Source organism: Cynocephalus volans, chromosome X (assembly GCF_027409185.1).
Source record: "Cynocephalus volans isolate mCynVol1 chromosome X, mCynVol1.pri, whole genome shotgun sequence".
Lineage (NCBI taxonomy): Eukaryota > Metazoa > Chordata > Mammalia > Dermoptera > Cynocephalidae > Cynocephalus > Cynocephalus volans.
In genome coordinates, this window is record NC_084478.1 from 12,238,437 (window position 1) to 12,251,622 (window position 13,186).

A 13,186-nucleotide genomic window follows, 5' to 3' on the forward strand; every position below is an offset into this window, starting at 1 on the left:
GTTTACTCCAAAAGCATATGGGACTAATCATATTCCATTCTGGCCGCCCTACACAAGTGTTTTTTCAAACAAAATTTTAACTCACTTGATTCTTAAGGCGCTAAAGAGCAACCAACAGAGTTTGGGAACAGGCTCTCCCAACTCCAAAAGGGCTGAGAACCCCTAAACTGCCCGTCTGGCACCAGGCTTTGGAAGGAAACCGGGCTGAGTCGGCCGGACAAGGAACCCGCGCCCCGAAGCCGGGCGCACGTTTGTGATCCAAAGTGACAGCTCATCTCGCCACCGGGGAGCCGGGACGCCTTCTGGGCCAGAGCCGGGGCGGTGGGCCGCAGAGTCCCGGGGCAGACAGGGGCGAGGCCGCCGCAGAAAAAGAAAAAGTGGCCCATCTGTCAGCTTCGGGAGAGGAAATTCCAGGCGCCCAGCTCCCAGGCGCCGGACAGTAGGTGACGTGAGGGAACCGAGTCAGTGTGTCCGCCCCGCGGCGGGGTACCAGGAGGAGGCCAGGGCTCTGCGCTCCAGAGACTCGAGGCCCGCAGAGGGGGAACCGTGATCCTCACCCAGAGCCCAGGGAGTAAGAATATTGGAAGTTGGGGGAGGGGGGCGATCACATCCTCGCCTGGGACCCGGGCAAGCAAGATCTTCGCCCACACCCGCAGGCCTCCTGGTGTCCTCGATCCTCTCCCTGGGCCCAAGGGATGGGGACTCCAGGTGAGTCCGGGCCCGGGGACGGAGGCGCCCCGATCGTCGAACCGGGCCAGGTGAGGAAGGGTGCCCCAATCTTGGCCCTGGCCCCGGTAATGGGGGCGTCCCGATCCTTGCCCCAGGGTTCCTGGCGGCCCCTCGCTGGCCGGGGCGTATCGCCAGCGCATCCGCGGCGACGCCGGCCGACGGTCCCGGTGCAGGCGTCCGCGCCGGGTACCGCGCCCCCCGCCGGCCCCCTTACCGGTCACGGGGGTCGATCCACGACTTCTGGCGCGTGTCGTGGTCGATGTAGAAGACGCGGCCGTCATAGTCGCGCGCCTCCTCCCAGCCGGCGGGCAGCGGCAGCTCGGCGCTCTCCCGGGCTCGCGGCGGCGGCGCAGAGGGCGCGGGGAGCGTGGGGGGCGCGGCGGGAGGCGCCGGCGGAGGCGGGGGCTCCCGCTGGGGCTGCGCGGCCGGCGGCGGCTCCCCCGGGGCTTCCCGCGGCTGTCCCCGCCGTCGCCGCCGGCCGCCGCTCAGCCACGGCATAACGGTGCGGGCCCCGCCGCGGCCAGACCGCCCCGCGCTCGCCGCCTCCTCCGCCAGCACTAAGGCCAGTCGCCCGGGGCGCGGGGGTGGCCGCCCGGAGCCGCCCACCGCGCCTGGCGCATCCTCCGCCCGTCGCCCGCGCACCGGCGCTCGCCCGGCCTGGAGCGCCGCTGTCCGCGCCGCCCGCTCCGCCCGGGTCGTCCGGGTCACCGCCGCACGCCGAGTCACAGCCTCCGAGCCACCGCCACTGCCGCCGGTGCCGCCGGCCACTCCATTCCCGCGGAGCGACCGACCATCTTCGTTCCGGCCGGCCGGGTGGGCGGGGCCGGGCGCACGCAGGCTCCACCTCCGCCCCGCCCCGCCGCTCCGCCCCGTCAGCCGCTCCTCCTCCTCCCGCCGCCTCCGGCTCCTTCCCCCGCCCTTGCTCCGCCTCCTCCTGACCCCTCCGCCCTCAGCCGCCCCTCCTCCAGCCTCCCTCGGGGGCTCCTCCTCTGCTCCCCGCTGCCCGACCTCACCCTCATCCCTCCCGCGCCGCTGCTCCTCCTCCCGCGGCCTCCTCCTCCGCGCGCTCCTCCCGCTTCCCTCCCGCTGCACCCCCTCCACCGGCCTCGGGAAACCGCACGCGGGCCAGGATGGGCGCCACCGTGGCCGCCCGCCCCCGGGCCACCGCGGACAGGAAGGAGGGCGGGGAGGACGGCGCCCCACCCGGGCTGATTCCTGGGACCGAAACAATTCCCGGCGGGGAGAGCAGTCACCTCGCTTGACCCCTTCCCGGGCCGGGGATGTTTGGGGTCTTCCCCTCTGCGCACGTGGAGGTCGGGGACTCAGCCCTGGGGTTCCCGATCCCCCAAGCTGGTCCTGGGAAGGTGGGTAAAGTCCCTGAGGGGAGGCCGAGGAAGCTCGGTAGCTGCAGGAGGAACGCGCAGCCGGCCCTCTTGGGGGGGGGCGGGAGGACGCACCTGGAAGCGAGGATCTGGGCAGGTGGCCACGTCGCGTCCCTGCCCGGAGAGCCCCAGAAGGGCGGGCCCGGGTTTCCCACTCTGGGCGGGGGCCCCTCGACCTTCCCTGAGCTCTTGCATTCAGTCTGTGGGATCCCAGAGTTTGACAGCTGGAGCAGAAATCCAAGTAGGCCGTTGCTCGGGAGGAAGCCAGGTCAGCTCCTAAAACATTAAACCTGTATGGTAACTTCTGTTCCCCTCACGTCGCATAGCTGGTGACACTGAAGGCCCAGAGTTGAAGCTGTGTCTTGCTCCAGATCCCCCAGCTCCTGCAGTGCTCCAGGCCCTGGCGGTAAGACGTTATGCCAGGAAATGCCAGCAAGTATCAGAGTGGATTTCAAACACTGTTCAAGTGATACAAAAAGGTCTAGGAAAAAGTCTAACAGTGATCCAAATGCAGATACATAGGGGAAGAGACTCGAAGAAAATGTCCCAAAATGCTCATTGTAGTTTGCGTTCCTTCGGTGGGATTGTGCAAAAGCTATTTACTTTCCAGAGCCTTTGCAAAATGGTAATATTACTTTTAGAAGGGGAAAAGTTGTTTTAGTAAAGAAGACTGTACAGCAAGGTCTAGGGTTCGATCCCTCTTCCCCGCCCGCCACCAAAAAAAACCCCAAGAAAAACAAGATGGAAAAATGTGAGGCTGCCAGGAGACTATCCAAGGAATCTTTCCTCCTCACCTCCAACTACAACACAGAAACTTCCTTGCTCCCCAAGTACCATCTACCCCTACCTGCATGATCTGTGCTAGAAATTCCACCACTTGAGTTCTTTTAGTTACACATGAACAATTAAGCGTCCAAGGGAAAGTCAAAAAAGCAAATACGTTGTGATGTTGCATGTGCCAGGGTATATCCCAAGGGCTGGATGTCCCTGCTCTGACACCTTCCGTTCTGATTGGCATGAGTTATCGCCAATGAGGCAGCCACTGCTGTCTTTTCCATTCCTTCCTGCCCACTGAGTAGTCACCTTACCACCCAACATGGCCATTGTGAAGCGGCATTCCCACCCTCTCGGGCACCTTGTTGTTTCAGGATGTCACAGATCGGGGCACAGATCTATCCCAAATCCTGAATGGGGCTGGAGCACATTGGAGTGAAACCAACCTCTGTGGAGAGGGGTGAGAAGAGAGGGAGAAACACGTCCACCACACGTCAAAGGACTCACAGAAGGAAAGACAAGGTAAGAAAAGCATCAGATGAAGAACAGGGGTCAGGAACGCTGCATCCAATTAGGAGCCCAAAGAGGGGAGCGTCCCTGAAGCTGACAGATCTTCTCTACACGTTCATACTGGTGGCAAATGTGCGTTGTGGACATTGAGCTGGGTGTTGGGCTGCTGCAGAGAACAGGATGGAGTCTGTGCAATTAGAATACAATTGTGACTTGTCCACAAATGAAGCCAGGGGTGCCAACCTCAAGCTGGGACTCAGAGGAGGCTTTGTGAGACCAAAGGGAAGATGGTTTGGATGAGGAAACTGAGGCTCAGGTGTTCAGATTCCTGAGTTCTGAGCTCTGGCCCCTTGGCATGCAGAGATGCTGTCATCCAATCGTTGTTGATTTGTGCAGCAGATGCTGCAGCCCCCCTCACCCCCCCGAACCCCCTTGGCTGTGTCAGGCTGCCTTTTCCAGAGGATAATGAGGATAACCCTACACTGACAAGAGATGTCTGAGAGGCTACACCCACCCCCAGGGATTGATTGTGCAGTATAACAGCCCAGCCCCCTTGTCTTGCTGGGACACACTGGTGCCCTTCACACTCGAGAGGTCCCCATGGGAGCGGGCTGAGGCTAGACTTCTCCCGAAATCGTAGGTTTGCCAGCTCCTCCCCTGCGCTGTCCTGCCTCACGTACACGATCAGTCACTCTACGAGAACCCCCACCTCTGTTAGAAGCACCCCTTGTAGGGAGCCCGACCTAAGATAGTCTCCTACGTGCTTGCTCTCAGCCAAGCACTTATCAAATACGAGCTCGTGTAATCGTCACGACAACATCTGTGGGTATTCCCAATTTCATCTGCACATTAGTGGAGGAGAAAGTGTGACGGGGCATGCGAGGCAGACAGAGTGGAGACCCTCCCTGAACAAGCTTAATCCACGTGCCCACCCACCGCCCCCGGACCACTCTGCCTCAGATAACCGGAGCGGGGCCGTTGCATTTGTCTTCCTAAAAGGAGCTGAAGCAGAGAGCAAGAGGCCAGCACTTGGGGTGACCGAGACCTCTTTATTACACCATTAGCCCTTTTCGACTTGGAACAGGCATCTGCTGAGTGTCCTTAAAGACTTGTGAGTGGAGTTGTGAAGGAGAAGTTGGTAGGAGATGAAGGGACGCCCTAGCTTTGCGGTAAATCGGGAGGTCGTGTGTGTGTGTGTGTGTGTGTGTGTGTGTGTGTGTGTGTAATTGGTAGGGAGGATAAGGCCTGTCTTTCTTACAGTCAAGTGGGGCTTTCCATGGTGGACAGAAAACCCCGTGCACACACAAAACACTGCCGGGGAAAGGAGTCTCTAGTCTTAACTGAGTGCACAGTTCTGCATTCTTTATTTCCTACACATTAAAACCACAGCCCTGCCGACAACCGAAGTGTGAACGTCGTTGTGACCCATCCTCCCATCCGATCTCAGACGGAGAAACAGCTCAGGAAAGAATCCACTTAGGCTCTGGGTAAAGGAGATGGAAACACTTCTGTTCTCTTCCTACCCGACCCGCTGGGAAATTCCCTTCTGAAGCTGTTAAAAGGTGGTGATGGAAACTTGCAGAATACTTTGTTTTTTTGTGCTACCAGCTGGTATGGGGACCTGAACCCTTGACCTTGGTGTGATAACACCGCACTGTAACCCCTGAGCTAGCCGTCCAGCCCTCAGAATACTTTCTTTAAAATGCCTGTTAAGGAGTAAATCCAACATGCAAGGACAGAGTTTGAAGATTTTTCACTCTATTAGGTTCTGCCTTCTTTCCCCACTCCTCTCCCCAAAGGGGAACCTTATTTTAAAAAGGAATGTACAAAATGGGATCTATGCACTTTCAATACTTGAGAAGCTTCTAGAAAAGGAAAATCTGTGAAGGCTGCAATCATCAAGTCTAAAATGAGAAAAATAAATACTGCCAGAGAAGTCTTGCCCACCTTGTGTAAACCACAGAATGTTCTAGGAAGTGATACCGTTGGGTAATTCTCAGATTGTGCTAAAAGGAAAACGGAAATGGGCCGGATTGGGTCTGAGGAAGAAATGATTCATTGTTTGGCATTCTTTAAATGCTGAAATAATTACTCAATTACGGGTGCATGTCGTTTATTTCAATAATGCAGATGCAGGAGCCCTGGAGGAGATCAGAAGAGCTGTCTGTTTATTCCTGTCTTGATGGCTGAAGAGACCTCTCCCCGGGCTCAGGAATTGGAATGAGGGTGGGGTGAGGTCATTCTCTGATGTTTTATTTCGTTGCTTTATGCAAAAACATAAATTTCAGACTCTCATTTGACTTGTAACCAAAAAGTCATTGTTTAGCGTTCGTGTGTGGAAAGGGAGCCTGGGAGCGCTTGTCTCAAGTAAGGCTTCCCTGATTTGTGGAGACGCGTCCAGTTTTGAGATGAAGGTTTTTCTCATTTTCTAATCTTCCACTCGAAAGAGATGCGGGGTATTCCCGGAGAGTCAGCTGTGTGGCTGAGCCAGCCAGTCTGTGTTTGTTTCGTTTTAGTGCTTTATTGTGCTCTGTCTGGGTGCTCATTGCAAAACAGCGTCTTCCTTGGAATTGATGAATGGCTTTCATGTTTTAGGCAGGCTCGATTTGTCCCTGAGTTATTCAAGTTCAGATTTTTAAACAATTTTAGACCAATTTCTCTCTCAAAGTTAGAAAACTTGGAGTCCACCACTTCTTTCCTCTCCAGGTCTCCCCTCCCAGTGTTGTCTTTTACTTCTTTCTCTTCCCATCCCATGGGTTCTGTTCACCAAAATGCTAATGAGGCAACTTCAAGTGTATTCCAGGTGAGCCGTCATTTCAGGAAGACGGAGCTGCCGTGAGCCAGCACGCTGCAAGATGCTTCCTCCGAGCTGGTTTTGTCCTGTTCAGGATTATGATTCTGGTCCCCTGTGCATATAGAAAAACACATTCTTAAAACTGCAAACCTCTGCTTTATGAGTCAAGCAGAGCAGCTCAGACATCTCAGGCTTGCAGAGACAAGAAGGAGGATTTATTTGACACAGAAATGAGCAATCGTCTTTTTGTTGCTTTCATTTAGGGACACTAGGGTTACAAATGAGTCTCTTTTGTACCATGAATGGAACAGTTTCTGAACACGGGTATCCTCACACAGAGCAACAACCCTGAGATGGTTGTTATATATCAGTGATTCTCAGCTGGGACGGGAGCAATTGTGTCCCCCAGGGAACATCTGGCAATGTCTGGAGACATTTTGCTTGTCACACCTGGGAGAGGGGTGCTACTGGCGTCCAGTGGGTGAAGGCCAGAATGCTGCCACATGCCCTACAGTGCACACAGCAGCCCACCACAACAGAGAACAATCTGCCCCCAGTGTCACTGGTGCTGAAGTTGAGAAACCCAATAGAATGTGTGTAATTTAAGATAACATTATATTCCCTAGGCTTCACAGTGGGAAAACAAGGCTAAGAGAATGTATCTAGATAGTGCTAAACAGCATGAGCCCTGAGACTGAAGTTCAGCTATCCCAGGTGACCTCCTGTATTAGTCAGGTTTCTCCAGAGAAAGAGTTGCAATAGGAGAGAGAGAGGTTGAGATCATAAGGAATTGGCTCATGTAATTATGGCAGCTGACAAGTCCCAAGTTCTGCAGTCGGCAAACTGGAGAGCCAATGGTGTAGTTCCAGTCTCAGTCTGAAGGCCTGAGAACCCGAAGAGCTGATGGTGTAGTTCCAATCCAAAAGGCAACAGGGTTGGGATTCAAAAAGACCCGATGTTTCAGTTCAAGTCCAAAGGCAGGGAAGACTAATGTCCCTGCTGAAAGGGTCAGGTGGCAGAAGTTCCCTCTTCCTCAGGCTTTTTGTTCTATTCAGGCCTTCAACTGATTGGACGAGGCCCACCCACATTGGAGAGGGCAGTTGTTTTACTGAGTCTATAATTCAAATGTTAATCTCATCCAGAAACACCCTCATGGACACACCCAGGATAAAGTTTGAACAAATATCTGGGCACCCAATGGCCCAGTCAAGTGGACACATAAAATTAGCCGCCATACTGCCTGACTTTATAAGCAGTCACTCTTTGTTTCTGCTCCTGGTTCTGCTCGCTGTGTGGCGGTGGAGCAGCAGTGTCACAGCAGGGCTCCTTGAAACGCCCACCCCAGACCCCGTAGGCTGAGAAGCATTGTATTAGATCACACAGAAGGGGAAAGTACGGGGGTGCAGGCATCTAGAAAAACTGATTTTATGATATTGATGCAAAGAGCTGTCTGAATAGTGTTTGCCTTGCCTCACCTCGTAATCAGTAGGGAATTTTTTTATCACTTGAGAGGTGATGAACCCTACGCCAGCCACCAGGCCACTTTCACGCTTGCTCTGTGTAATAAGCACACTGAATAGCCTGGTCCTGTTTGTGACTCAGCTATAAGCTGTGTCGTTGTGAAGTTTAGTCTGAACTCCCTGGCACAGACGTAGAACAGGACAAAAAGCCAGCTGCAGGCCAACCATTCTGAAGGCAGAGCGTGAGTTTTGCCTTCATTTCCTATGCATTTACCCTGCCAAGTGTCCCTAGCCAGGACTGGCTACATAATTTGTGGTCGACGTTTTGCAGTACCGAATGAAAATGCAGGACCACTTGTTCAAAAACTCTGAAGAATTTCAAGATGGCGACAGTAGAGCAATAACATAAGTGCAGGCCCTTTGTTCCATGGGGCCCTGTGTGACTGCACAGGTGGCAGCCCGTGAAGCCAGCGCTGTCTATACCTTTGACTTCTCGTCATTGTGTCCTTTGAAAATTCCAAAAGGACAGCAATTTTCAGCAACAGCAGAGGGGATCCTTTGGGGGAAATGATCTGTGCAAATCAAACCACGTATTGCCCAAGCCTTCTCTGGCAGCCCAGTTATCTCCCCAGGGTCAGCATAACCCTGCTGGTGGGGAGAACCTCCACTCACCCTGACTGCTTGGGTTCCCTGGTGTTGGGGGTTACATTGTGCCCCAACCCAAAAGATAGGTTGAGGTCTTAACCCCTGTGGATATGGCTTTATTTAGAAATAGGGTCTTTGCAGGTGTAATTAGTTAAGATGAGGTTACACTGGAGTAGGGAGGGCCCTTAACCCAATGTGACTGGTGTCCATATAGGGAGGAGAGAAGAGACAAAGACACCCAGGGGGAAGACCATGTGAAAATGAAGGCAGAGATTGGAGTGATGTGGCCACAAACCAAGGAATGCCAAGGATTGCTGGCAACCGCCAGAATCTAAGAGAAGGGCATGGAACAGATTCTCCCCTAGAGCCTTCAGAGAGAGCGTGATCCTGCTGACACCTTGGGTTCAGACTTCTGACCTCTAGAGCTATGAGAGAATGCATCTGTGTTGTTTCAAGCCCCCAGTTTATGGTACTTTTTTACGGTGGCCCTGGGAAACTCGGACACCTGGCAACTTGCTCCCAGGTTACTGCTGCTGCTTCAGTGGGGGCTAGAGTCTACAGCACTCTGTTCACAGAGTGCCAGTCAGTGCCAGGAAATCCCACAAAGCAGATGCCCACCACGGCAGCCCCCAGAAATCTCGCCAAACCTATAGGCCCCATGTATGGCACACTTCACTCCATGAGTGTGTTACATAATATGTAACAGCCAACAAGCAGTATAGACGAGAGACAAACCAGCAATGTTCATATTTGCCATGTGCTGATTTGCCTTGGACTCCTGACTACCCAGTCTGTAGATGAGGGAAGTTATCTCTTTATAGAAGCATTCCAGATCATTTTATTTTGTTTATTTATTTATTATCCCAATACTAGAAAACTTAAATTTCTTTGTTTTAATTTCTTTTTTTTTTCTTTTTTCTTTTTGCAGTATATACTCACCTTTGAATAAACAAGTCTAGATGTTTTAAAGGCGTGATGGGATTAGGATTAAAATAAAGGAATAGAACTTCCAAGGATTGACTGGATTTCAGCTTTGAGCATCAATGTCTGCCAACATCACAAAAGAGGGATGGCCAGACCTGATGTGGTTCCATGGACAGACACACCACTTGTGATGCAGTCTCGCAAAAAAGTCCAACCTGAATGGGATCAAAGCCTGTGAATCTGATTACGAGCTTCCAGGAAATACAGACAACAGTGGTCCTCACGGTCCCCAAAACTGACACTTACTATCTGCCCCTTTGCAGAAAACATTTGGTGACTCCTAGGCTGGATCAGAACTTGAAAACCACTTTCCCTTTTTCTGCCATGTGAGGATACAGCAGGAAGTTGGCAGTCTGTAACCCGGAAGAAGGCCCCCACCAGAACCTGACCATGCTGCCACCCTGGTCTCAGACTTCCAGCCTCCAGAACTGTGAGGGACACATGTCAGGTTGTTTATAAGTTACCCAGTTTATGGTACGTTATTATAGCAGCCCAAATGGATGAAGACACCAGGATTTGTCTGATGCTATCTCTCATAGTACTACACCGTTTCCCTTAATAGCCCCCATCAAGTTTGTTCCTGTGCTTATTTGTGTGATTTTGCCTCCCGGGATCATTTGGCAATATCTGGAGACATTTTTGATTGTCAAGACTAGGGAGAGGGGAGGGGTGGTGCTACTGGAATCCAGTGGGCAGAGGCCACTGATTGTAGGCTGCAAAACCTCATGCAGAGTGCTGGACGACAAGACTTATCCAGCCCAAAATGTCAACAGTATTGAGCCTGAGAATCCCTGGGCAAGAAGCAACAGAGGGAAAAAAAACATGTTTTATTCTTCACAGTATATCTGCAAGGAGCAGATAATCAAGATATATTTGCTGAATGAATAAGGTATTATCTTGTTAATCATATACATCACAGCTTCTTGTCAATCAAATAACATCAAAATCTGTGACCACAGCTCCGACAAAGCCATGTGAGGTACCCAAAATTAAATATTATTTGGAATATCCAAAAAAAAAAAAATTACGTTCCTGACAACATCACAAAAAGAGAGACACCACACTTGATGTGCCTGTAGAGAAAAAACACCACCACTTCTGAGGCAAGCCTGCCCCAAGCCCAAATCTAAGCAAAGCCTCTAGAAAGATTTCATGGATTCCAAAGGTCATTATGAGCAGTTAGAAAGGACATTTACCTACCACAAGATTCCTTTAAGTGCAGAGGTCTTTAGAGCTAGAGGATAAAGTACGTATCTTGAGAGCCAAATAAATGCAAAATCCCATCGAGTGATCAATGCTATCAGCCTTATAAATGCCCATGTGTGCCTAGAAGAATCAATAATGTGTAAGGGTCAGGGGCCTTGAAACCACCTCCCATGAATTATGGCATCATGGACAGAGTAATTATTAATAGGGCTCAAGTATCCCATTAGGGTCACTGTCAAGAACCTAGTCAGGGTCTGGCCCAAATCTTGTGTGTGCCCACAGGCTCGGTTACGGGGATGGTAACTATCATCTAGAATAGGGGCGAATCTTTCAGCTCTAAGAGGATTTAGGAAAAGTATAGAAACATTCAAGAGAATCAAAGCTATAGGATTCATCTTTGGGGTGCAGAAGGAGCCTGTGTATGATTGATATTTGATGCATTTCTAAAGTTTAAAAGAATTTCTGAGCTTTGGGAGTCACTGTAAAATGTATAATTGAGTAATTTAAACTTATGTTTTAGTTGAAAACTAATTCTATAGGCAGCATTGGAACACGTAAAGGAACTTAAGTTTCATTCTGTAAATTCAATTCATTGGATTTAAAAGAGTTATTTGTGTACATGAGAAAGCATCTGTTAACTGAGACAACTGAAGTGATTAAAAAAGGAACCGGGGCTGGCCCCGTGGCTCACTTGGGAGAGTGCAGTGCTGGTAGTGATGAGGCCTCGGGTTCAGATCCTGTATAGGGATGGCCGGTTCGCTCCCTGGCTGAGAGCGGGGCAGACAAAACCGTGCCAAGAGTTACGATCCCCTTACCAGTCAGAAAAAAAAAAAAAAAAAAAACCAAAAACAAACAAAACAAAACAGAATCGAATGCAGTATGCTAAGTTTTAAATGTACTGTAGAATGCATGAAGATTTTGAATTAAGTTTGCAAACAGGATCAAGCATTTTCTGAAGGCTCCTTAAAAGTGGTTGCTATTATTTGGTAGACTTACAATATAGTTGAAAAAGGAAAAGAATAACAAGGTTTCTAGGCTGAATTCTAAGGTTAAAGAAAAAGTAGGCATTGAACTTTAACAGATAAATTGGCCATCAAATTTGTGAAACTGAATAAATCCTTTTTGTGCACACATACACACATGACACTCTTGAGGTACACAAACAATGCTTCTGAAGGGCTGTACAATGTCCAAATTAATGTGCTCACATAAAAAAACACAAATCCATCTTTGCAACCCTGTGTCAATAATATGATCAAATACCGATACTGTCTACCAGATAAATTCTACTCAAACTCAGAAACCTTGCTCAGCTCTCCAGAGCCTGCTTAGAGCTGACAAGACCTGATATGATACAAGTTGCATTCTTCCTAAAGTGTTTGTCTTCCTGTTTTTGCATAATCTGAATCTAATTTTCTGCCCTTGTCACATTCTCTCCCATTGATAGATTTGTGTGTTTGTGAGAGAGAGAGAGAGAGGGAGACAGAGTTTGCTTGTGATCTGAATAAATAACTTCATCAATAACCAACTGATCTCTGCTCCTTATAAAGGACCAAGGGGCTGGCCAGTTAGCTCATACAGTTAGAGCATGATGTTGATAACACCAAGGTCATGGGTTTGGATCCCCGTACCTGCCAGCTACCAAACAAAAATAAAAAAAATAAAGGACAAGCTTAACTCTATGCCAATTTAGCTAGGAAGTGTTGTTGGCAGGTCCAAATGACCCTGTTTGCAGCCAGTATGTGCTTTGGAAGTTACTGAGCTTTGACCGGTTGAAGTCCACTGTGGTCTGATTGTGCCCAACAATAGCGTCCACAGAGCAGCACCATCAGCATCCACATTAGAAATGGGGAGTCTCAGGGGAGTCTTGGGCCTCACCCAGACCTACAGAACAAAATCCTCAAGTGATTCCCATACCCATTAATGCTGAAGAAACATCTAGACAAGGGTGCAGGTGATAGTAATTACTGTTTCAGTGATGTGTTGCTTGAATTTCATGCTCAACAGAGTACATAGTAGCATTTATTTGTTTGAAATGAAAAGCTGAGTTTCCAATTCAATTTATTTTAAAAATTGTCTCTGCAAATTATTAAATAATGTGTGTATTTGTTATTGAGTTATTGCAGATGGCACTTGGGTGATGGGAACACGAACATGTTACATTAATTGTTCAGCAGAAGTCACCCGTGATATGGAAAGGGGCAGGGGGTATCTGCAGCAATCAGTGGAGGCCCTAGCAACTGAGGGGCCCTAGGAAGTGGGCCAACTAGCTCAGCTATCACCCTACGGAAAGTCCTGAGTGGATCAAACAAGGCCACAAATGCTTTTCTGTTCCTCTTATCAACAAGTGAAGTCTATTTCCCCTCTTGAATGGAAATGCCTTGGGACTTACTTTGGCCAATATAATATGGTAGAAGTGATGTTGTAGGACTTCCATACCCAGGCCTAAGAGAATGGGCACATCCACTTTCTTGCTTTCGGAGGTCAGCCACCATTTAAGAAGTCTGATTACTCTGAGATCACTGTGCTGTTAGGCAGCCCAAGCCAGCCACATGGAAAGGAACGCTGTGGTGTCAGACAATGTAACTTAAGGCTTCTTACACCTTTCATCCCAGACAGTTGTGCAGCCCAGTGCATGACTGTCGTCAATGCCCCATGGAGCAGAAGAACCAACTAGCTGAGCCCTGCCTGAATTTCTGACC

General features: G+C 50.3%; 1 protein-coding gene across 1 annotated transcript in view; it reads left to right on the forward strand.

Annotated features, from left to right (window-relative positions):
- Positions 1-267, forward strand: part of LOC134367173 (H(+)/Cl(-) exchange transporter 4-like) — a 30,812-nt gene extending 30,545 nt beyond the window's left edge. Inside the window, 1 exon segment of the mRNA XM_063083824.1 lies at positions 186-267. Within this exon segment, the coding sequence (XP_062939894.1) occupies positions 186-267 (82 nt within the window).
- The last annotated feature ends 12,919 nt before the right edge of the window (positions 268-13,186 follow it).